Here is a 25,347-nt window from a genome sequence, read left to right on the forward strand (position 1 = left end):
CTTGTCAAGGGGCAGGTCTTGCGATCTTCGCATGTGCCTTATCGTGAAGAATTGTTAAAATTTAAGAAAGCGAAGAAACTATTTAGTCGATGAAGCGAGAACAGCAGAAAGAAAAGGAGGGAAGGTAGTTTTCGAGTACAAGCATATTGAGAAGAATGGAAGACAAAGTTTGCGAAGAGCCAGGTATAAATAGGCTGGGGCAGGGTGCTAGTAACCGGGCGGGGCGGGGCGGGGCGGGGCGGGCGGGGTGGGGTGATGGGAAGTCTCCGGAAATCAGGAGGTGCGTGCCTCTGGCTTGCTGTGTGAACACACTGGGTCCGGTGATTTAAACTGTAAAATATGTGATTAGGCTGCCGGTAGTCTAAATGTCAAAACTCCAGCACTCCAGAGCTCTCACTAGGCACTGCTGCCTTACTATTTATTTTAAAGTATAGATTACAAGGCCGGGCTCAGTGGCTCACTCCTGTAATCCCAACACTTTGGGAGGCCAAGGCGGGCCGATCATTTGAGGTCAGGAGTTCGAGATCAGCCTGACCAACATGGTGAAACCCCGTCTCTACTAAAAATTAAACAAAATTAGCTGGGCGTGGTGGTGCACGCCTGTAATCCCAGCTACTTGGGAGGCTGAGGCAGGAGAATTGCTTGAACCCGGGAGACGGAAGTTGCAGCGAGCCGAGATCATTCCACTGCACTCCAGCCTGGGCTACAGAGCCGAGATTGTCCCAGAAAAAAAAAATAAATAAATAAAAATAAAAATAAAAATAAAATATAGACGACAGGCCAGGCGTGGTGGCTCACTCCTGTAATCCTAGCACTTTGGGAAGCCGAGGCAGGCATATCACTTGAGGTCAGGAGTTTGAGACCACCCTGGCCAACATGGTGAAAGCCCGTCTCTACTAAAAATACAAAAACTAGCCCTGCGTCGTGGCATGCGCCTGTATTCCCAGCCACTCGGGAGGGTGAGACACCAGAATCACCTGAACTCTGGAAGCCGAGTTTGCAGTGAGCTGAGGTCATGCCACTGCACTCCAGCCTGGTAGACAAAGCGAGACTCTGTCTCAAAATAAATAAATAGACTACATATAGATACATAGACTGTGTATATGTATCATATAATTCATATAAATGCAGAAACATTTATTGGAAGACATTTCAAAGCCATCGTGTTTGTATTTCATGTTCGTGACAATAAAACTTGTAAACTTCAGTAACAGTAAAACCTTGTTTAATTAATTATGGATTAGCCATTAACATTTTTGAAACTTGGACCATTTAACTTTGGCCTACCCCCTCCAACTGTCCTGGTGACGAGTTCATTAGCTAAGCTAAAATTAATTTGAACTTTGATCTAAACCAAAACAAATCAGGAAAATAAAGCTATAAAGGAACTTTATCAAGCATTCCAAAACCAACTAGAAATTACTTGAAGTTTTCAAGTGAGCATTGCCTGTGCCAGTATTCTTCATTATAGGATTATAAACCTATTTTTTTCCCAAAGCGCATGTCTATGCCAGGCAGAGGAGTAATTATTCAGCCAATTTCATGGATGTAAACAACGAATATAAATAATTGATAGCACCTAGTGGCTTCCAGTTTGGGAAGGCTAAAAGTAGAGGGGAATTCACTCACTTGAGAAATGATATTTAAGTGAATAAATAATTCTCTTCTATGAAACTATTACTATTTAGTTCTCTGGAAAACTTAAGCATATTAATGATTAGAACATCAAATCCTAAATAAAGAAATGACATTTTAAATATAAAAGGCCAAACTTTAAATAAATCAGAGACCTCAGACATAAAATAGGAAATAATTCTTCTGTCCTTGTTTACACTGTGTACATAGTACAAATATAATTTGAAAGCTACATCCTATAACATTTAAGAAATAACAACAGTAGTTTCAAAATCTTAAGATGAGGAGAAAAATGCCTTAGAAGACTAGGTTTTTAAAAATCAGAAATAAAAGTACAAGTTATTTTTCTTGTATCCAGCAACTTTATAAAGCAGCTTGAGTCCCGAAGAAAAGACTGTTCTTCTTTTAAGAAATGGGTCTTCTTGAATTATAAACTTTAACACCATTTTGCATCGAAGAACGAGAATATTTAGTGAGTAATGCACCTATGGTTTGCTTCTCTCCACACAAATCTCTGTAGGAACAATAAAAAATATATAACATGAATATTTTAGGGAACATATTATGATACAGTACTATGTACTTATTTTATCTCTCTCCCCCTGAATCTGTCTTCTCAACAAGCATAAGTGAAGGTGTTTGTGGGAGAGAGAGGGTGGGGAGTGGTTCTAAGTTTTAATTAAATTAAGTACATGTATTGTCTCATTTAACCCACACAATAAAAATAGGAGTAGGTCAGGCATGTGGCTCACGCCTGTAATCCCAGCACTTTGGGAGGCCGAGGCGGGCAGATCACAAGGTCAGGAGTTCAAGATCAGCCTGGCCAACATAGTGAAACCCTGTCTCTACTAAAAGTAGAAAAAAGTTAGCTGGGCGTGGTGGTGGGTGCCTGTAATCCCAGCTACTTGGGAGGCTGGGGCAGGAGAATTGCTTGAACCTGGGAGGCGGAGGTTGCAGTGAGCAGAGATCATGCCACTGCACTCCAGCCTGGGCAACAGTGTGAGACTCCGTCTCAAAAAAACAAAAAAAAGCAAAAAACAAAAACTAGAAGTAATGTATTATTTAACCCTATAATAGATATGAGGAACTATGGCTCAGACAAGTAATAAATGAGAGTCAAATCTTGCCACCAAGTTTGTATAACTTCAAAGTCTATGCTATTTCTATTATATGACATAGCCTCTGAATTAGAAATACAAGCAGTGTAATACAGTGAGGCCTACACAGCAGGGCATAGAGTCAGAGAACCTGGATACAAAGTACCTGTGTGAACTTGTCTAGGTTACCAACGCTTCCTGAACTTTGGTTTCCTTTTCTGTACCTCAAAGAGAAGATTATGACTGGAACATAATAAGGAGAGGGAGGAATAGGAGGACATGAGCGGGAGAAAGGGCAACAGCTAGATCACATAGAACCTTGAAGGACAGGGAAAAAGATTTGTGACTTAATTCTACACATAATGGGAAGCAACTAGGAGTGTTTTAATTACTGGAAAAGTACAATGTGATCTAAGTTTTAAATAATGGAGGTGGCCAGGCGCAGTGGCTCACGCCTGTAATCTCAGCACTTGAGGAGGCCAAGGTGGGCAGATCACTTGAGGTCAGGAGTTTGAGACCAGCCTGGCCAACATGGTGAAACGCTGTCTCTACTAAAAACACAAGAATTAGCTGGGCATGGTGGTGCACACCAGTAGTCTCAGCTACTTGGGAGGCTAAGGCAGGAGAATTGCTTGAACTCAGGAGGCAGAGGTTGCAGTGAGCCGAGATTACACCACTGTACTCCAACCTGGGCAACAGAGTTAGACTCTGTCTCAAATAAATAAAGGAGCCAATGAGTTGACGATTATGGAAGCTGAGCAGTGGATATATGGAGGTTTCATTATATTGTCATTTTTGAATATTTAAACAGTATAAGAAGGAGAAAGGGGAAGGGGGCAAAAATAGAACAGGGAGACCAATTCAGAGGCAGGTATAAGATGATCCATCAGGGTTTGCTCATAGTTTGAACCAGAAGGTAGGGGAAAGAAAGGACAGGGATGATTCCTAGACTTTGGTTTAAGTAACTGGATTAGTAATGGTGCTGTTAACTGTGTTAAGGATGAGGGAGAAGCAACGGTTCTGTTATGAACATGTTAAGCTTGAAATTCCTATTGGATATCCAACTGGAAAGGTGAATTAGGCAACTAGATATAGGAATCTGGACCTCAGGGAAAAGGGCAAGTATGAAGATGAAATTAGGAAGTCATTAAATTTGTTTCCAGGCCTAGATGAGGGCACCAAAGGAAAAGTATAAACAGAAGAGAAGATGGCCCAGAAATAGACCTGGAGCACTCCAACATTTAAAGATGAAGAAGAACAGGGAGACATTAACAAAAGAGATGGTTTTCTCCCCTCTCATCCAAGGAAGAGGGGACAAACTTGTGTTTCAAGTAGGAGGAAGCAGACACTGTCAAATAGTGCTAAGTCAAGTAATCAAGGACAAATAATTAAGCATTGAGTATAGAAAGATGGATGTCATTGGATTAAGAAGACGTCATTGGGTAAACGAACGAATGGGAGGTGAAAAGCATAGAGTGAGTATAGGAAACTTGTAAAAGGCATTTTCTTATGAAGGAGAGCAAAGGACATGGGGTCCAGTAGGTTGCTATTGTTGTCTTGCAAGATGGGCAATATTACAGAATTTTGTATGCTGATGGAGATGATCCAGAAGAGGAAGACATTAATAACACGAGGGGTGAAAGGGATAACTCAAGGATCCAAGTCTTTAAGAAGGCAGAGGAGATGGACCTAGTGCAGAAGGATTGGCCTTAGGAGCAGGGACAATTCATACACTACCAGGACTGCAAAGGAAGTAGGTGTACACATGAGGAGGTTGGCCGATTTGACAGTGGGAAAGAAGGTTGTTCTGGCCTCACTGCTCCTATGTTCTGAAAAAAATAAGATCATAAAAGGAAACAGAGGGTACTGACGGTATGAAAAAGGAAAAGAAGATGTAGAAGAAGCTCCAAGGGTAGAGAAGTTTCATGAGGAAATCATGCCTGGTGAAGGGCCGTTGTAAGTACCGCTAGGTTCTTAAGCAAGACTGGCAGCTTCATTGTGTATTCTCCAGAAAGTTTCAGCTGGCCACCTGTAGGCACAGAGTAAGCAGAAAGTTGGGTCTAATCTTTTTAGCTTTTTGCCAGGGAGATATGGCAAGAGAGAGAGAGGGCCACAGGAGTAAAGTGTAGACAGTAAGAGCTAAGAAGACTGGCCACGGGATTCAAGCTGGGTAAAGAGAAGAAAGAGCACCTGAGAGGTGTGATGCAGTGACAAAGCTGTAGTGTTAGTGGATTTCAAGCATTAGGGGACTCAAGATTTTGTAAGAAGTGACTTTGGGGCTAACGTGTTCTACTGCAATCTGGCCTCTCCTACAATGTTAAATAAAGTAAGGCATGAGGTGGCAATCAGAGATGGGTGTTTGCCTTAGAGTCATAGTGGGGTATGTATTTTGTCCCGCAAAGGAGACAGTTTTCCAGGAATGAGAGCAGAGAAGTGGTTTTAGAAGCAATAGTGAGGAACAGAGATAACACATATTCCACCTCCAGAAGCAGTAATTGTGGAGGACAGAGAAGACAGCCACCACCTAAGAGTTTCTAGGGAAGCAGTATCCTCAGGGAATACTCAAGAAAATTGTGTTCCAATCATAAATCTAAAATGCTGTGCCACTCACTATAAAAAGAACAACCCTCAAAATCCGTCTTTAATAAATTACTTACTGAATATATGGAGCAATATCTTCTTCTGTCCACTTCTCCCTTAGAGAGAAAAGGCTATTAAAACGTTCCTGATTATCCTCAGGTAAATCATCTACTTTCAGCAAAAATATGATTTCTGGTCTCGAGTGTCTATCCACCAGCGCTAAACCCTACAAGAAATGAGAAGAAACAGAACAGTTAAAGTAATGTTGTAATATTTAAACATGACTAATTCTTTTCCCTTTAGGTTTAGCTTAGCTCAAGATATTCAAAATGTCAGCTACATGAAACTTAAACTATCCAGAGATTTACAATAGCCTTTTTCACACACAGAGATCCTTTAAGCAGTGACTTCTTTCCTCCTCTGCAATCTGGCTTCTACCACCAGCAGTTTATCAAGACAGCTCTGGTTCTAAAGGTCACCAGTAACCTGTCATTGCCAAATCCAGTGGGCCCTTTTCTTGGATTCATCGTGTTAGCCCTCTATTTTCTATTTCTTTTTTTTCTTTTTTGAGATAGAGTCTTGCTCTGTCACCTAGGCTGGAGTGCAGTGGCACAGTCTTGGCTCACTGCAATCTCTGCCTCCTGGGTTCAAGAGTCTCCTGACTCCGCCTCCTGAGTAGCTGTGACTACAGGTGCACGCCACCACATCCAGCTAATTTTTATATTTTTAGTAGAGAAGGGGTTTCACTATGTGTCAAGCTGGTCTTGAACTCCTGGCCTCAAGTGATCCACCCATTTCAGCCTCCCAAAGTGCTGAGATTACAGGTGTGAGCCACTGGGCCAGTCCCTAGCCCTCTGTTTTCTTTGTTACTGTAGATTACTCCTCCTTCTTTAAATCTCTCTCCATCCCTGATATCACAGTCTTCTTATTTTCCTCGTAACTTGATGTTGTAGCTCCCTGAGGCTTCCATCCCAACCACTCTACTTGCTTCACTGTCACTCTACTGAGTAACCTCATCTAAACCTGTAGCCTGAGCCACCACTTACTTGCTAATGACTGTAATATTTATATCTTCAGCTCAGATGTCTCTTGAGTCCCAGACCTCTACATCCAAATCTATACATGAACTCATTTATCATCCAAACCTGCTCTAGTTCCACTATGCTAGGAAAACAGGAAACCTAGGCATCAGCTTTGATTCCATTAGTCAAACCCCACACCTATGTGGTCACTAAAGTCTATATAATAGGTGTTAAGGCTTCAGGATTCCTCTATCCATTCCCCCATTACCTATCTCTTCGGCCAGTACTCTCTTAGTTGGGAGCATATGCGTTGACAGCCTGCACAGTAATCCTTTTTCATAATCTAACCAACCTTCCATCTGTCCATCTTGTTTATTGTCATAGTATTCTTTTCAAAAGGCCAAACTGATGAGTTCCTGATGAGGTAACCCCTCTAACTGATGTCACTCAGTGGCCTCAAAGAGCTTTCTAGAAAGAGTTGAAATTCCTTAGCACAGTCCAGTGTCCTTACCTCACAAGCATCCTTTACTCCAGCCCATGCATCCCTACAACAGTGCCTTAATTTTTATTTGCCCCCCACCTTTGACCATGCTCTCCTAGATTTCCACCTCTGGCTTTCCTTCCATCTAGAGAGCAACAGTTCATCTTTCCATACTCAGCAGCTAAAACGTCTATTCCTTCAGAAAGTCATCCGTGATTGACCAGTCTGATGGCTAAGCCCCTTTTCTTCGCTCTCATAACTTCATGTGCACGCCTTTCCCATGGCGTAGATCGCTCTGCATTGTAAGAACAGATTTATGCATGTAGTATGTGTCCCCCATTGCCAGTTCCCAGGCTAAGCACCATGATGACACCTTGTATGACATTTTCTCCTGAGCACCTAGCATGGTGCCTCGACATAAAAAGAACTCCATAAATACCAAGCAAATCTTTTCATTTAACTAACAAAATATTTACCAAGTATACGCCACATGCCAGGTAGTATGCTACATACTAGCAAGCAACAGCAAACAAAATGCCATCAAAGTAGAGAGTGGTGAACCACGTAAACATTTTTCCAAGCTAAGGGGAGAGTGCCATGAAGAAAAGAATAGCATGCTATCGAAGAGTAAAACCAGAGGCCTTTGCTTCAAGCAGAGAATGAAGGCAGGCCTCCTTGATGAAGTGACTCAAAGATGAGCAGGAGGTGACCAGATGAAATTAGAGAGAATATCATTCTAGAACAGAAAGCTTTGTGTGAAGGTCCTAAGGTAGGTGAGAGCTTGATGATCTTGAAAACCTGAAAGACGGTTGGTAGGCAGTGAGCAGAAGGGAAAGTAGCCAGAGATGAAGCTGGGCCTTATAGGCCAAAACATGAATTCTGAGTTTTTTATCCTGAGTGCAGTAGGCGACCATTAAACTGATTTAAGGCCAGGTGCAGTGGCTCACACCTATAATCCCAGCACTTTGGGAGGCCAAGGTGGGCAGATCACCTGAGGTCAGGAGTTCGAGACCAGCCTAGCCAACATCGCGAAACCCCGTCTCTACTAAACATACAAAAATTAGCTGGGTGTGGTGGTGGGTGCCTGTAATTCCAGCTACTCGGGAGCCTGAGGCAGGAGAATCCCTTGAACCCAGGAGACGGGGGTTGCAGTGAGCCAAGATTGAGCCACTGCACTCCAGCCTGGGTGACAGAATGAGACTCAGTCTCAAAAATAAATAAATAAAGTGATTTAAGCAGGACATTCATCTGATCTGACTGGCATTTATTTATTTATTTTTTATTATTATTTTTGAGACAGAGTCTCATTCTGTCACCCAGGCTGGACTGCACTGGCATGAACTCGGCTCCCTGCAACCTCCGCCTCCCAGGTTCAAGCAATTTTCCTGCCTCAGCCTCCCGAGTAACTGGGATTACAGGTGCCCGCCACCACACCTGGCTAATTTTTGTATGTTTAGTAGAGATGGGCTTTGGCCATGTTGGCCAGGCTGGTCTTGAACTCCTGACCTCAGGTGATCTGCCTGCCTTGGTCTCTCAAAGTGCTGGGATTACAGGCGTGAGCCACCACACTTGGTCTAACTGGCATTTTTAAAAGATCATTCTAGTAGCATCGCAGAGAATGGATTGGAAGGGAGCAAAATTAAAAGTGCAAGGGGCCTGCCTAGGGATGCTATTGCTGTTTAGAGGCAGAAAATCAAGGTAGTTTGGACTAGGAGAGGGGTGATGGAAATGGTGAGAAACGGAACAAAATGAGATACACTGAGTAGGAAGAGGGATTAACAGAAAATGGACCCAAGCGATCTTACAGAGGTGATAGATATGTTCTAAAACTGTACTGTAGCGAGAGCAACTTATTTTAAAATTACTTAAAATATTTTAAAGGTGTATTTTATAATATGTAAATTATACCCCAATACTTTATTGGGTTTTAAGGACTATGTGATGGATTGGATGTACATTCACTCCTAATGGGTGTCTAAGAAAAGAAATTGGTTCCAAATTCAGCTCCAACTCAAGTATCGTTCACCTAGTAATTCATCAACTGTTGAAGTAAGGTAGCAATGTCTATTGCTATTACCTTAAGCTGATCAAGACTAGTTACCATTCCTTCAGGAACACTCTGCTGCCACACTTCTTGAAACTCAGTGAGATTGAATTTCACCGCATTCTGAAGTAGCATTTGTGCTGCTGCTCTGCATATTTTATCAGTATCCAACTCAAAATAAACTTCGCCTAAGGAAAAGTTATCAGATATTTTCATATTATCATCTTATAATTAAATACTATACTAACGTTTCCTTTTCTTTGCTGCAGTTTCTTGAAAGGAATTATACACCTAAACTCACTTCCCACAACGCCATAGTTCATTTTTTTTTTGAGACAGAGTCTCGCTCTGTCACCCAGGCTGGAGTGCATTGGCGTGATCTCGGCTCACTGCAACCTCCACCTCCTGGGTTCAAGTGATTCTCCTGTCCCAGCCTCCCAAGAAGCTGGGATTACAGGTGTGTGCTATCACGCCTGGCTAATTTTTTTATTTTTAGTAGAGATGGGGTTTCACCATGTTGGCCAGGCTTGTCTCAAACTCCTGACACCTCAGGTGATCCGCACACCTTGCCTCCCAAAGTGCTGGGGTTACAGGTGTGAACCACTGCACTGGCCTTTTTTTTTTTTTTTCTTCTGAGAGAGAGGGTCTCGCTCTGTTGCCCAGGCCAGAGAGCAGTGGCAAAATCAAGGCTCATTGCAGCCTCGACCTCCCCGGGCTCAGGTGATCCTCCCACCTCAGATTCCTAAGTAGCTGGGACTACAGGCATGCACTGCCACACCCAGCTAATTTTTGTATATTTTTTGTGGAGACAGCATTTTATCATGTTGCCCAAGCTGGTCTTGAAATCCTGGATTCAAGCGATCCACCCACCTCAGCCTTCCAAAGTTCTGGGATTATAGGTGTCAGCCACTGCACCCAGCCAGAGTTCTTATTTTTAACACCAACAGGCTTTAGAAAGGTATGCCAGTTTTAACATGTAAGAGTTAAATGAGTATTAATACTTTCCAAATCTTACCTTCATCTACGTATTTCTTCCCATAACATTTAAGACAGTGTTCTATCATTTCCCTGAAAAATTTAAAACACCCACTTGAAAAGTTATAAGCATTTTTATGCACTATATTTTAACCCCACTGCCAACTCAAAATTAAGAAACAAATTTGAGATTTCAAATACTAAGTGATTTTGGTTGCCAAATAATATTTTATTTAAATTAGGAACTAACTAAAATATACTGGGAAGCTACTATGTGCCAGGCCCCATGCTAAACATTTTAACATCAATTATGTAAGCATAAATTTATTATTATAAAATAGCTCAAACATATTATTTCCTTACTTTATTTATTATTTATTTATTTATTTATTTGAGAGTGCAGTAGTGCGATCTTGGCTCACTGCAACCTCCACTTCCAGAGTTCAAGCAATTCTCCTGCCTTGGCCTCCCAAGCAGCTGGGACTACCGGCATACGGCACCACGCCCAGCTAATGTTTGTATTTTTTAGTAGAGACGGGGTTTCACGATGTTGGCCAGTACAGTCTCGATCTCCTGACCTCGTGATCCACCCACCTCGGCCTCCCAAAGTGCTGGGATTACAGGCGTGAGCCACTGCGCCTGGCTTATTTCTTTATATTTTTATGGCCAAAAACAAACAAGATAATGCACATGTATTCACCCCAGTGACCAAAATTCCCAAATCTTCTTTGGTTGTAATTTTAAACATTTCTCAAAGTTATCAAAATATAACGATTGTAGTTTATGCCCTGGGTTTAATTCCAATCTGTAAAAGAACTCCCTTCCCCTTAAGGAAATCTGGATAGACAAGAAATTAAAATACTTACTCTGGCTCCAATGGTCCAAGTTCCTGAAGGCATGTATTCAAAGGAACTTTACTAAAAGACCACGATTCGGAATCCACAAGCTGAGTTACATGATTCAGAAGTTTCATCTCATAATCAAATTCAAGAATCCTCCAATAACCTACAAATTTCAAAAGTTAGATTTACCAAAGAACTTTTTTTTTTTTTTTTTAAGGCAGGGTCTCAACTCTGTCACCCAAGCTGGAGTGCAGTGGCGTGATCTCAGCTCATTGCAACCTCCACCTCCTGGGTTCAAGCAATTCTGCCATCTCAGTCTCCCAAGTAGCTGGGACTACAGGCATGCACTACCATGCCTGGCTAATTTTTGTATTTTTAGTAGAAACAGGTTTCCACCATGTTGGCCAGGCTGGTCCTGAACTTCTGATCTCACATCATCAGCCCGCCTCAGCCTCCCAAAGTGCTGGGATTACATGCATGAGCCACCGTGCCCGGCCCAAAGAACATTTTATGTAAACTAGCTAATAGATTGACAAAGTCACAGCATACTCTTGCTCGTAAACTAACTAATAGATTGACAAAGTCACAGCATACTCTTGCTCACTGCAAAAAAGAGACACTAGGCTGGGCATGCTGGCTTACTCCTGTAATCCCAGCACTTTGGGAGGCCGAGGCTGGCGGATCACTTTAGGCCAGGAGTTCGAGACCAGCCTGGCCAACATAGTGAAACCCCATCTCAACTAAAAATTCAAAAAATTAGCTGGGTGTGGTGGCACACACCTGTAATCCCAGCTGCTCAAGAGGCTAAGGCATGAGAATTGCTTGAACCTGGGAGGCCGAGGTTGTAGTGAACCAAGATTATACCACTGCATTCCAACCTGGGCAATGGTGAGACTGTCTCAAAAAAAAAAAAAAAAAAAAGTCTTCACTTTCTGTTAACAGTGCTTCTTTTTAAGCTTTTCTCCCAATCATTTTAAATTGTGTCTTCAGGGAGATCAAGTTGTTTTTCAAGAGCACTTTACATATGACTAGCTTTTCTCAAGTGTTTGCTTGCTTTTGTTTTTCCTTAGAAATGGGATCTTACTCTTGCCCAAGCTGGTCTTAAACTCCTGTGCTCAAATGATCCTCCTGCCTCAGCCTCCGAAGTAGCTGGGATATTAAAGGCACATACCATGGCACCCCTCTCTCCAGTGCTTTGACATTCAATTATCTCACAATAATCTTGTCATTCCAAACAGAAATTAGGAAATCTGCAGTTGGTACAGTCATTTCATTAGAATGTCATACAAATGAGGTGAAGGTCATAGGTTCAATATTCATGATAATCTCTGCTGTGCTGCACTACCATGGTTATAACTCTCATCACAGCTATCTTGCAGAGGCATTTCTATACTCATAAAGAAGTCCAGCTCACCAAAGAGATGATAGACTCTGAGGTACAATGTGGATGAGGGCCAAGTTAAGGGCTGGGCATCATAAAGATCCCTTTCCCATTCCTGTGAGAGAGTATGACATGCCATTTTTATTTATTTATTTATTTATTTATTTATTTATTTATTTATTTGGGATGGAGTCTCACTCTGTTGCCCAGGCTGGAGGTGTAGTGGCACGATCTCAACTCACTGCAACCTCCACCTCCCAGGTTCAAGTGATTCTCCTGTCTTAGCCTCCTGAGTAGCTGGGACTATAGGCATGCGCCAGCATGACCAGCCATGTTTTTTGTATTTGTGCTAGACAGGGTTTCGCCATGTTGGCCAGGCTGGTCTCAAACTCCCGACCTCAGGTGGTCTACTTGCCTCGGCCTCCCAAAGTGCTGGGACTACAGGCATGAGCCACTATGCCTGGCCATGAAATGCCATTTTATAATTGATGGCACGACCACCACCCCAGAGAAAGAAAAGTATACATCCACCATTTCTAAAGGAGAATGTTTCTATTCTTACTCTGAAAACATAAAGGCAACATTTAAAAAATGGATCGTGTGATGTAAAACTGAGGAAGAAAGCGAGAAGTAATCTATGCATCCCCCTATGGAAATCGTATCCATCCCCATGCTGCAAGTTAATAATGCAGAGAGCTGCATTAAAATGCATGGTTTCGTTTGCCTTTAAAAAAAAAAGCTTTAGGGCCGAGCACCGTGGCTCACACCTGTAATTCCAGCACTTTGGGAGGCCAAGGCAGGAGGATCACCTGAGGTTCAAGACCAGCCTGGCCAACATGGCAAAACCCCATCTCTACCAAAAACACAAAAATTAAGTGGACATGGTGGCGCATGCCTGTAACCCCAGCTACTCAGGAGGTTGAGGCAGGAGAATCACTTGAACCCACGAGGCAGAGGCTGCAGTGAGCCGAGATCACGCCACTGTACTCCAGCCTGGGTGACAGAGTGAGACTCCATCCAAAAAAAAAAAAAAATTAATTTTGCTAGGAGTTCAAGGACCTGGGTTCTATGCCATATGCTGTCACTAACTCCACATGTACCCGGGACAAGTTAGTTGCCCTTCCTAGGCCTTAGTTTCCTCACCAGTTATAAAAAATAAAAGATTAGACTATTTGATGTCTAAGGACTTTTTTTTTTTTTTTTTTTTGACAGAGTTTCGCTCTTTTGCCCAGGCTGGAGGGCACTGGCACAATCTCCGCTCACTGCAACCTCCGCCTTCCAGTTTCAAGGGATTCTCCTGCCTCAGCCTCCCAAGTAGCTGGGATTATAGGCGCCCACCACCACGCCTGGTTAGTTTTTATATTTTTAGTAGAGATGGGGTTTCACCATGTTGGCCACGCTGGTCTTGAACTCCTGACCTTGTGATCGGCCAGCCTCAGCCTCCCAAAGTGCTGGGATTACAGGCGTGAGCCACTGCACCCAGCCTGGACCTTTCTTAATCTAACATGGTTCTTACTTTACCACCTAATTCAAAAAATTGGAAGGAGTCAAAGTGTGATTAAAGTCACTGGTAGCAGACTGACCTCATGTAAAGATGATCACATGTAGTCTCTATCCCACGAGAAAGACAAATATCACCATCTTTTCTTTTTTTAGACAAGAGTTTCGCTCTGATGGCCAAGCTAAAGAATAGTGGTGCCATCTCAGCTCTCTGCAACCTCTGCCTCCCAGGTTCAAGCAACTCTCGTACCTCAGCCTCCCAAGTAGGTGGAATTATAGGCATGCACCACCACACCCAGCTAATTTTGTATTTTTTAGTAGAGACAGGGTTTTGCCACATTGGCCAGGCTGCTCTCAAACTCCTGGCCTCAAGTGATCCACCCGCCTCAGCTTCCCAAAGTGCTGGGATTACAGGCGTAAGCCACTGCGCCCTGGCCCAAATGACACCATCCTGAAACCCAAAAGAATATTAAATAAACTATATGCAGTAGGGTGAAGATGTCCAAAAACTTCTCTCCCTTATGATGCCCAATTTCATCATTGTTAAAATAGTAGTAAGTAATGCTACCTCCAATCTCACAGGCATTTAGAACTTGTAATTGGGTCATTATTTCTTCCTCACTTGCCTGAATTTGATCAAGCAAATCTTCAGTTGTATACTGCAAAAAGAAAAAAATACTTTAAGGCCTTTGAAGAATATTTTGTTTTTAGATTTCTTGCTGAATATTGGGGAATAAATACACAGAACAGATTAAGGCAATATTTATGCACTAGCTCAGTTTCTTTTGTTAATATATAATGATTTCTACACAAAATCAATGGGTGTCTTAGAAAACAGAGGTAAATCTTCATGACACTGGATTTGGTGATGACTTATTAAATATGACACCAAAAACTCAAGCAACAAAAGAAAAAGTAGATCAATTGGACATCATCAAAATAATAAATTTTTGCACTTCAAAACACTATCACCACAAAAGGACAAATACTGTATGATTCCACTTATCTGAGGTATTAAGAGCAGTCAAATTCAGAGAAACAGAAAGTAGAATGGTGGCTGCCAGGGGCTGAGGGGACAGGGGAAATGGGAGTTACTGTTTAACAAGTACAGAGTTTCAGTTTGAGAAGATGGAGAAGTTCTAGAGATGGATAGTGCTAATGACTACACACCACTATGAATGTACCTGATGCCAATGAACTGTATACTTTAAAATGGTTAAATTTTATTTTTTCTTTTCTTTTTTTTTTTTTGAGACGGAGTTTCGCTCTTGTTGCCCAGGCTGGAGTGCAATGGTGCGATCTCGGCTCACCACAACCTCTGCCTCCCAGGTTCAAGCGATTCTCCTGCCTCAGCCTCCCGAATAGCTGGGATTACAGGCATGCGCCACCACACCTGGCAAATTTTGTATTTTTAGTTGAGACAGGGTTTCTCCATGTTGGTCAGGCTGGTCTCGAACTCCCGACCTCAGGTGATCTACCCGCCTTGGTCCCCCAAAGTGGTGGGATTACAGGTGTGAGCCACCCCGCCCGGCCTCTTTTTGTTGTTGTTGTTTTTTAATACAAAGTCTCACTCTGTCACCAGGCTGGACTGCAGTGGTGTGATCACGGCTCACTTGCAGCCCCAACCTCCTGGGCTCAAGTGATTTTCTCACCTCATCTGGGACTAGAGGCATGCAGCCATCCCCAGCTAATTTTTAAATTTTTTGTAGAGACAGGTACTTGCTATGTTGCCCAGACTGGTCTCAAACTCCTGGGTTGAAGCAATCCTCCTACCCTGCCCTCCTAAACTGCTGGGATTACAGGTATGAACCATTGCCCCAACCCCAAAAATGTTAAATTTTATGTTATGTATATTTTACTCCAATTGAAAAAAGCAAGAAAGTCAAAAGACAACCCACAAAATGGGAGAAAATATTTGCAAATAATATATCTGATAAAGGACTTGTATCTAGACTATCTAAAGAATTCGCTTACAACTCAGTAATTAAAACATAAATAATTAAAAACCAGGCAAAGAAACCGAATAGGCATTTCTCCAAAAATATACAAATCATCAATAAGCCCATGAGAAGATGTTCAACATCAATGGAAAATAGTGCAGCCTGGAAACAGTATGGCAGCTTGAAAGCTTCTACAGAGTCACCACATGACCCATCAATTCTGCTCCTAGGTACATACCCAAGAAAAATGAAAACATAGGTCCACATTAACATCTTGTACACGAATGTTCACAGAAGCACTATTCTTAATATCCAAAAAGAAGTTACCCAAATGTCTATTAGCTGACAAATGAATGCATAAAATATGAGTATGTCCATAAAATGAGATATTATTCAGCAATAAAAAGGAATAAAACACTGCAGCTGGGCGTGGTGGCTCACGCCTGTAATCTCACCAGTTTGGGAGGCTGAGGTGGGCAGATCACCTGAGGTCAGGAGTTCAAGACTAGCCTGGCCAACATGGTGAAACACTGTCTCTACCAAAAGTACAAAATTAGCTGGGCATGGTGGTGTGCACCTGTAATCCCAGCTATTTGGGAAGCTGAGGCGGGAGAATCACTTGAACCCAGGAGGCAGAGGTTGCAGTGAGCCAAGACTGCACCACTGCACTCCAGCCTGGGCAAGAAGAGCAAAACTCCGTCTGCAAACAAAACAAAACAAAACACAACATTGATACATGCTACAACATAAATGAACCTTGAAATGATTATGCTAAGTGAAAGAAGCCAGTCAGAAAAGGCCACATATTATATGATTCCATTTATATGAAATGTCCAGAATAAGCAAATCTATATAGACAGAAAGTTTATTAGTGGTAGCCTAGGGGAAAGGGGAGAGAAGAAAGTGGTACTGGAAGGTGATAGCTAAAGGCTACAGGGTTTCTTTCTGGGGTTATAAAAACGTTCTAAACTTGATGGTGGTAATGGTTGCACAACTCTGTGAATGTACTAAAAATTACTCAGTTGCACACTTTAAAATTGGTGAATTGTTTGGTATGTGAATTATGTCTCAATAAAGCTGTTACCAAAAAAATTTTTAGAAAGAGTCCATTGGAAAAAAAGGGAACTTCTAGTACAAACATGGTCCTCATATACCAGTAGAGTTCTGTAATTTTTAAATTAAAAACTTTAAAACTTTTACTTTGTTTATATTTTTCCATACTTTCAGGAATTAGTTAATTTTGACATTGGAGTAAGAATACCTTCCGTTATGTCCCTTCTCAAGAGCATCTAGTCATATTTTTAATTAAATAAATTTTTTACCTCTAAAAAAACTATTATTTTCAAGGTTAAGAATATGAGAAGCTCTTAGCTATACAAATGGCATTATGATATATAGGATCTGCTTTAAAATACTCTAGAAAAATTAAAAAGATGGAAGGATAGAAAGGGGATAGAAGAAACAAGACTGACAAGACATTAATTGTTCAAGTGAATGACGAATATATGGGGGTCATTATATTACTCTGTCTGCTTTGGGGTATGCTTGAAATTTTATAACTTTTTTAACACAAGCATTTATAACAGCTATATGACATAAATTTTAAAAAGTAAGAATGTGACCTTTAAGTGCCTCTGATTATAGTTGTTAAATTCCAAATAAAAAAGTGAAAATAAGAGTCTTACTTTTGAGCTATTTGAATCCTTCTCTTTTTGACTGTCAGGTCCTTCATACGGATTTTCCATCAAAAGTTTCTTTAGCTTCTTTAACTTAGGTCTACGTCTTCTTAATTCCCAATAATTATTAGAAAAACCAAAGATCTAGAAATTATAATATAACCTTTTAGGGGCCATTCTAAAGGAAAATTTCATACAAAATTCCAACTAATCAATCTGCCCCCTCAACAAGTACCGAGAAAAGGAAGCCCCAAGGTATTCTGCTTTGTATCAGGAAGGTATTTATCCAGCCATCTCAACTAGATGGATGGGCATCCTCAAGAACATCTTTTCAAATCCCATTAATAAGACACCATCAACATTGTAAGAATCAATAATTGAGTGTCACATCTCAAATGTACTCTGAAAACTAGAGTATGCCCAGAAAAAATGACCAGGATGGTGACAATTCTGGAAACCAGATGGAAACCACTAAAAGTGAATATACTTAGGCCAAAAAAAAAAAAAAAAACCAGAAAACAGAGAAAAGGTATTATCATAGTCTTCAAATAGGGACGTTAAAGGGAAGAGGGGGTGTGTTGCTCATGTTGAAATGAGGCAGAAGTTAAGGGACAGAGATTTCTGTTTAATGCAAGATCTTTCTACTGCTTAGAACTGCAGCTAATTCCACTGTTTGATTCGTGAAATAGTGAGAGGCCTACCACTCAAAATCCAGTTGTAGGATGCCACAGAATGGATGAGTATCTGTTATCCTTGCCTGCACCTACAGGACTTGCCTAGTTCCTAGCACAGAGTAGGTGCCCAATAAGTGTTTCATAAAAGAAAAAAAAAGGCTAAACTGGATTATCTTTGGGATGCCCTCCAACTCTGAAATGGAAGGACAGGGGATGCTTCTACTTTCAAACTAGGATAAGGCTTGACTGACAAGATGAGGCCTAGAGCCTGAAGGAGATGTTGCTGAATCTAAGGCTTCCCAAAGAAGAGTTTAAGGACCAAATCTGACAGACTGATTTTATCCATAGTTAAAAGTGGTTTGCTGTGTTATTGTCGTCTCAGGAAAAACAAAGCAAAACAAAAAAATGGCAGCCTTCTGGCTACATCCAATACACAGATATTGTGGTATGCTTTTGTGTGCTGGGGGAGGTTTGGCATAGTGTTTCAATTAGATGCCAACATTTAAAAAATTGGGAGATTTCACCCCAAAAATCTAAATTTCAAGAATTACTTGGAAAAAATAAGTCAAAAGTCTAGCAACGCTGGGCCTACTTTCCCACAAGGCAGCTGAGTAGTGGCCGTCCACCTACTTGGGGATTGTGCGTTCCAATTTGCTGTAGACCCAACCACTCCCTGTTACTCCTGGGTATCTGCCATTTATCAACCCCAGCCTATTTCTCATCTAACTCCTTTAAGCATCTGAGGTTCAGTCACGGATTATGGCTTTGGTTAGTGGATCCTGAAGTTTTAGCCAATCTCAGTACATAGAATTTCCGTAACAAGCAAGAGCTCAAAGATTCTCATAGGCATTATTATGCCCCCACAAAAACACCTACAGAACAGATAAGTGATGAAAAAATAACACTACTTTTTTACAATAGGATGAACTGCCAATATTTTTAGTTAATTACAACGAAAGACTTAAAACCTACAAAAGCCAACCTAGTATATTTACTGGATGTTCCTCTGTTCTAGTAACATCATATGAATCACTGAAGCTTCCCAGCATTTTCCTTTCTTTCCTCTCCAATTCTGTATTTAAGGATATAGTTGGTCTAAAGTCATTCCCAAAGAAATAAGGGCTATGCTTGGATTGTTATATATGTAACAACTTAGACAGTTACTGTTTTATATATGTAACAACTTAGACAGTTGTTTGGTTACTGCCATCAATATTCTCCAAAATAATTAAAAATTTGTTATACTTGGCTACAGATATTAATGGACTAAACCAACTTCAAAGCTAAGAAACACACTTCCTTCAAAAACTCAAATTTCTTCATTTCTTTTTTGGAGACAGAGTCTTGCTCTGTCACCCAGGCTGGAGTGCAGTAGCGTGATCTCAGCTCTCTGAAACCTCTGCCTCCTGGGTTCAAGCAATTCTCCTGCCTCAGCCTCCCAAGTAGCTGGGATTACAGGAGCATGCCACCACACCCAGCTAATTTTTTGTATTTTAGTAGAGACAGGGTTTTACTGTGTTGCCCAGGCTAGTCTCAAACTCCAGAACTCCGACAATCTGCCCACCTTGGCCTCCCAAAGTGCTAGGATTACAGGCGTGAGCCACCACACCTGGCCCAAATTTCTTCATTTCTCCACCTCATAAATATTACCAAATGAACCAGTTATGGTTTGAGGGAGTCTCCTTTCAAAACACATCCACAGCAAAATCTACTAAAAATAGGTAGAATTTTTAGAATGAGTCATTGAATAACAAACTTTGCACATTATAGAAAAAAGATCAAATTGGGACTTGAAAATCAAAATAGGAAAAAACAGACAAGTTCACAAGACTCCAACAAACAAGCAATAATAATAACAATGCTGAGAAATTCAAATTTCTTTAAAGAACTTCTTAGATTCTCCCTGATTATAGATTTTACAGGTAAACTTTTTAACTAAAGACCAAATTACCATATCTGTTTTCATTCTCAGACTTTTATAAATCAGAGTACAGAAAAGAGCACCTCAGTGTGAATAATGTTACAGTGTGAATCTTCCTTCTTCAACTGGTCCGGAGTTTTACAACCAGGAATGAAAAGCAACATATTGGAAGTGTCTGCTATCTTCAAGTCGTATGTTTTGTCTTTACTGCACAGCACAGCTTGCTCGTCTTTATCACCACGAATCACAAGACTGTAGCAAAATGGGGGAAAAATATATAGTTTATTGACAGTCCAGTAGCCATTTTCATTATAAACAGTTCTCAAACCCTCTAGGCTTACAGAACTTAGAATTAAGTTTTGATGCTGCCTCTGCCCCCTGCTAGCACAATGCTGGATTCCACACAGCAAGAATTGGGCCAACTGAGAGCCACACAGATGCCCCACCCAGAGCCTCATTAAGGAAAAATAATTAAAGATGGGCAAGACAGATTCATAGAGGCCAAGAGGCCAAATGGCACTACATGGCATCTTGTGCAAACTGCTGGAAAGAACACAAGACAAAGCATCCTGAAGCTTCTGTCAAGCTGTCTCAATTTTCTACAGCATGCTAAAGTGGTACTTCTCAAATTTATGCATAGGTATCTTAGAGAGTGTTGTTCAAAAGCAGAGTGGGATACACTGGGTCTAGGATGGGACCCAGGGTCCCGTATTTCTAACAAGCTCTCCAAGAAAGGCCAAGCTGCTGCTCCTGGTACCCACCCAAGTGTCATCCTTCTTTTGTTCTGAGTACCCCCTCACAATCAAAGGAGTACATCCTGGCCTAACCATAAGTTGTGCTACAAAAATATTGGGACCTTATGAAAAAAAGGATGCAGTGGTGAATGAAAAATATGAAAAGGATATGTTTACAAACTGGACTAAACCAAAGACTTTGGTAAAGGGATTTTGTCACAGCTGAAGAAAAGCAAGAACACAGTGGCTCATGCCTGTAATCCTAGCACTTTAGGAGGCTGAGGCCAGAAGATCGCTTGAGAGCAGAAGTTTGAGACCAGCCTGAGAAACATAGCAAGACCCCATCTCTACAAAAGAAAAATTTTAAAGTTAGCTGGGTGTGGTGGTGCACACCTTAAGTCTCAGCTACTCAGGAGGCTGGTGGGAGGATCGCCTGACCCCAAGTAGTCATGGCACCATCATGCAGAGAGCCATGATTGTGCCACTCCACTCCAGCCTGGCTGACAGAGTGAGACCCTGTTCCCACTACTCTCTCCCCAAAAAAAAAAGATAAAGAAAAAAGAAGGAAGAGGAAAGGATGAAGGTGAAGAGGAGGAAAAGGAAGGATTAAAGACAAAGATGATGGCAATGACAGGGGAGTTGGGTCTAGCAGTTTTCCTTGTCTGTAAAGCATTTAATTCTCCTGTGCACAACTCGTTTCTTTTGAATAAATAATAAGAAACCTGAAATAGCAGACTGTGTATTTATTTTTGACTAAGTCTTCATTTAAGTAAAAAGAATAAAAGGTTTTTTGGATTCCTAATGCTAATAATGCTTAATAGACCCAAGTACCTAGTCTTTAACATTTATTTCTCTAACTGCACTACCCCCACTTTGAAATATTTTGTGTATGCCGTCACTCCCTACACCCCAAAATTAAAAACACACGTTTCCAGGGCCTGTTTTTATTTTTTTGTTTTTGTTTTGTTTTGTTTTTGCCAGCTAGATTAACTAGAACTGGACCGAGAGAGAGTCCTCACACCTGAGTTCCTTTCTCAACTCTCCACCAACTGAGCTGGGATGGAAACAGACTAGTTAAGTTCTTTCAGTTCCCTTAAAGGTACTTTGAGGTATATAGTAGGTATCTGAAGAAGTTTACTCTAATACTCTTTGGTGGGCAAAGTACGAAAACTGAAAGACAGCCTAAAGGATTCCATTAAGAAAAAAGAGAAAAAATAGCCTAATAAAATATAGGTGTCGGAGGACCAATTGTGCAGAAGATAATCAAGCTGGAGCTTCCTATTTTGCAGGAGTTGGGACTGCACAGGGTGGAGGGATACAACGATTCTCTAGACTTCTCAAGAAGTCAACTTCAGCTTTTAATCAATGATCTTGCAGCAACTTTGTATCTGACCTGGAATTAGAAACAGCTTCAGATCCCCACTGAGCAAGTTTGCTTTGGGGTGGGTGGGGGTCTCACCAAGTCCGTAAGCTGATTCCCAACACTTCCTATCTATCGTCTGAGTAAAATTAATATAAGTGGAAGGCAAGAGCTCTATAAATATTGGGTATCACCACTGTATTTTAAGGTAAAATGACAGGTGTCCTGTGGAGTCCCTGTAATCACCGGTAACTCTTCAAAAACTTCACTGAGGTTGTATTAGTATTTCCTGACCTGCTCCCGCTGACACATGCCTCCAAGGTCAGCTGAACCAGTGCTACTCATCACCGCAGTGCAGCTAACTGGACGGCCCACCGGAGCCGTGGACTCCTTGGGAACAGACAGCTTGCTATGAGCCCCCGGCCAGGTCACTGCATCTCTCTGGCCCTGTTTCCTCATCCCGAGTTTCCCCGCTGAGCAAATAAAGCGGCCGGCCCGAGGCTGGGGGCGCGGCAGGTCCAGGGCTCACCTGTGTCCATCCTCCAGCTGCTGGCACAGCGTGGGCTCCAGCTCCAGCAGGCAGAAGTCGCCGGCGGCAGCACCGCTAGCCCCGGGGCCGAAGCCCAGGCAGTGCACCGCCGGCAGCAGCTCGGCTGCGTTCAGCTTGGCGATCTGCAGCGTCGCATCCACCTCCTCGCGGGTCCTCTTCATTGCAGCGCCGGGTCTAGTGGTCCCGCCGCGCCTGGCTGGCAGCGGGCTTAGCGGGTAACAAAGAAGTTCCCAAACAGCGGGAAGCTAGGAAGCCTGAGCGTTTCGAAAGCGCGCCAAGGCAGCCGTGGGCGTGTTTCCGGGGCGGAGCGCGCTGCGGGCCCGCCCTCGGGAAGGCCTGCCGGCTTCTGGGTGCGCGAGCCCCTCCGTGCCCCATGCCGGACCGTGACTGCAGGAAGGAAACGCGGCTTCCCGGGGGGCGGTCTCGGCGGAAGCTCGCAGGGGTAGAGCTGGGACCCGGCGGGTTGGGACACGGATCCCTCGCCCACCCTTTCCGCTGTCCCCTTGCCCGCCCCCCATCCCCGATCTCCGGCCCTGGTTTCCAGCCGTTGCTCCAATTTCCTCGCCGTCCACATTGTCTCACCTTCCGCTAGTGGCGGGCCCTGTGATAACCACTTGGCATGTATAATTCCATGAGTCCGTTGCCACAACCCTGTAAAGTGGTCCCTTGGTCATTCCCTTTTGCCAATGAAGAAGCAGGCTCCTTGCTCGTGATGGCAGAGCCCGGAGGTAAGAGGGTCTGACTAGTTGACTGTGGCTCTAAAAGCTTCCTGCGGGGTTTTGTGCAAATAAGCCATGCTCGGGAGCGAGGCCCTGGGAAGGAGTATCTCACTTCTTTGGGTCAGGGCACCATCATATCTGGAGACAACGGTGGGACTAGTGTATTCGCTGAATACCTAGTGTTAACCGAAAAGTGACTGATGCAGGTCTCGTTCAATAGAGGTTTATTTAACCAAGGATGAGGACGCACCCGAAGGGAAAAACACAAGTCACAGGAGCATCTGTGACTTGTACATTTTCCAAAGGTTTGGGGAACTTCAGTATTAAGAGTTTTAAGAGAAAAGGTTTTCACTATGCACACATACATGAATTGCTTGTAACAGCATAATGTGTAAACTTTCCCAGAGATGCTTACAGACTCATTTAGGGCCCTGGCTGTCCCTGAGAGCTAAAATAGTCTAGGAGGAATCACTTAAGAGATGGTGACCTCCTACTAGTTAGTGCAAATCGGATCTTGCTTGAAGTGAAAGAAAGAGGTGGGTAAGGTGTTGAATTCAAAGGATCTGAGCAGACATTTTTTTCAATTCTTGGGTAAAATGATATGAAAATACCAGAGTAGGGCATCCCAGGAGTCTGGGCAGTGCTTTCGTTGGTGGTGAAAAGGTTGGTTCATGTGACCTACTTCTTCACTAGCCTCTTTTACATTTGAATGCATAGGAATTCGAGGGAATGAAATCCTGAATGTGACAGTGGTTGCCTGATGAGAAGTTATTATTGAAGAGAATCAACCATTGTAGTTGCTCTATTAAATGGGAAACATTCCCTACAACTAGAAGCAGTGTCAACTAGAACCCTGACATTTACATCAGACAGGCATGGCTGGGAATCCCAACTTTCTTCAGATCTTTGTGACCTAAGGCAATTTACCTAATTTCTCCGAGTACAACTTCCTTATCGATTAAAAAGGACATAAGACCTACATTCTAAAATGCATGGCTGCTGGGCGCGGTGGCTCACGCCTGTAATCCCAGCACTTTGGGAGGCCGAGGCGGGCGGATCACGAGTTCAGGAGATCGAGACCATCCTGGCTAACATGGTGAAACCCCGTCTCTACTAAAAATACAAAAAAATTAGCCGGGCGTAGTGGCGGGCGCCTGTAGTCCCGGCTACTCGGGAGGCTGAGGCAGGAGAATGGCGTGAACCCAGGAGGCGGAGCTTGCAGTGAGCCGAGATTGTGCCACTGCACTCCAGCCTGGGCGACAGAGCGAGACTCCGTCTCAAAAAATAAAATAAAATAAAAAAAAATAAAATGCATGGCTACTTAATAGATGGCAGCAGTTCTTTCTGTTTTTATGTATTCATTATGAATTTAATTTCCAATTAATGATATGAAATTATTGCCATTAATTTGATATTCTGGCAGGGAGCTGGACCTGTGTTCCTCTCATAAGATAAAATGATGATAGTTTTTATTAATTCTTTCTTTAAAATTATGTTAATACGTTTTTCTAAAGTAAGAAATTTTCTGTACCTTTTCAAAAAACAATTGAAGCTGGCTTAATCATTCATCTGGTAGCAGGAAAAAAATATTCTGTATCAGGTAAAAAAAATGAACAGTTATAATAAATTTCAAAAGTTCTGTTCATGAGAACAGAATCAGCTAAAATTGATTCTGTTCTCATGGACACTGTACTCTTGATTATATTGCTCATATATTGTGTTTCACGGCATGAAATGAGAATTTTATTTACTGAATCATAGTTCATATTATAGAATCATGTATGAACTTTTTTCCTTTTCTTTTCCTCTTTTCTTCTCTTCTTTTTTATTCAATAAAGAGCACAGTGACAGCCGGGTGCCATGGCTCACGCCTGTAATGCCGACACTTTGGGAGGCCAAGGTGGGCAGATCACCTGAGGTCAGGAGTTCGAGACCAGCCTGGCCAACATGGCAAAACCCCGTCTCTACTAAAAGTGCAAAAAAATTAGCCGGGCATGGTGGCAGGCACCTGTAATCCCAGCTACTCTGGAGGCTGATACAGGACAATCACTTGAACCCAGGAGGTGGAGGTTGCAGTGAGCGGAGATCATGACACTGCACTCCAGAGTGAGACTCTGTCTGAAAAAAAAAAAGGAACACAGTCACTTCCAGACATTCCAAAAACTGAAAATGTGGCCTTGGTTTGAGTCCTTATTCTTATTACTGTGACTTTCTAA

The 25,347-nt window shown here is 42.3% G+C and overlaps 1 protein-coding gene and 1 long non-coding RNA gene across 2 annotated transcripts; one reads left to right on the forward strand and one right to left on the reverse strand.

The window, feature by feature from the left end:
• LOC115830652 lies at positions 1-21,230 on the forward strand. The gene is made up of 2 exons (XR_004026187.1): positions 1-183; positions 19,820-21,230. It is a non-coding gene; the product is annotated as an uncharacterized LOC115830652 (long non-coding RNA).
• DSCC1 (DNA replication and sister chromatid cohesion 1) lies at positions 1,120-22,688 on the reverse strand. The gene is made up of 9 exons (XM_030795118.1): positions 22,392-22,688; positions 19,852-20,020; positions 17,183-17,317; positions 14,126-14,216; positions 10,701-10,839; positions 9,875-9,927; positions 8,893-9,047; positions 5,390-5,538; positions 1,120-2,149 (listed from the first exon to the last, which is right to left on the reverse strand). Exons 1-9 carry the CDS (start codon positions 22,571-22,573, stop codon positions 2,041-2,043), a joined length of 1,182 nt encoding a protein of 393 aa, XP_030650978.1. The 5' UTR covers positions 22,574-22,688; the 3' UTR covers positions 1,120-2,040.
• Between the last annotated feature and the right edge of the window lie 2,659 nt (positions 22,689-25,347).

This window comes from Nomascus leucogenys, chromosome 16, assembly GCF_006542625.1.
Source record: "Nomascus leucogenys isolate Asia chromosome 16, Asia_NLE_v1, whole genome shotgun sequence".
NCBI lineage: Eukaryota > Metazoa > Chordata > Mammalia > Primates > Hylobatidae > Nomascus > Nomascus leucogenys.

Coding starts and splice junctions, on each gene's coding strand:
- DSCC1 (XM_030795118.1), bottom strand. CDS start 22,573: ATGAAGAGGACCCGCGAGGAGGTGGATGCGACGCTGCAGATCGCCAAG. Junction 17,318..19,851: donor GTAACATTATTCACACTGAG/GTGCTCTTTTCT, acceptor TATAATTTCTAG/ATCTTTGGTTTTTCTAATAA. Junction 2,150..5,389: donor GATATTGCTCCATATATTCA/GTAAGTAATTTA, acceptor TTGTTCCTACAG/AGATTTGTGTGGAGAGAAGC.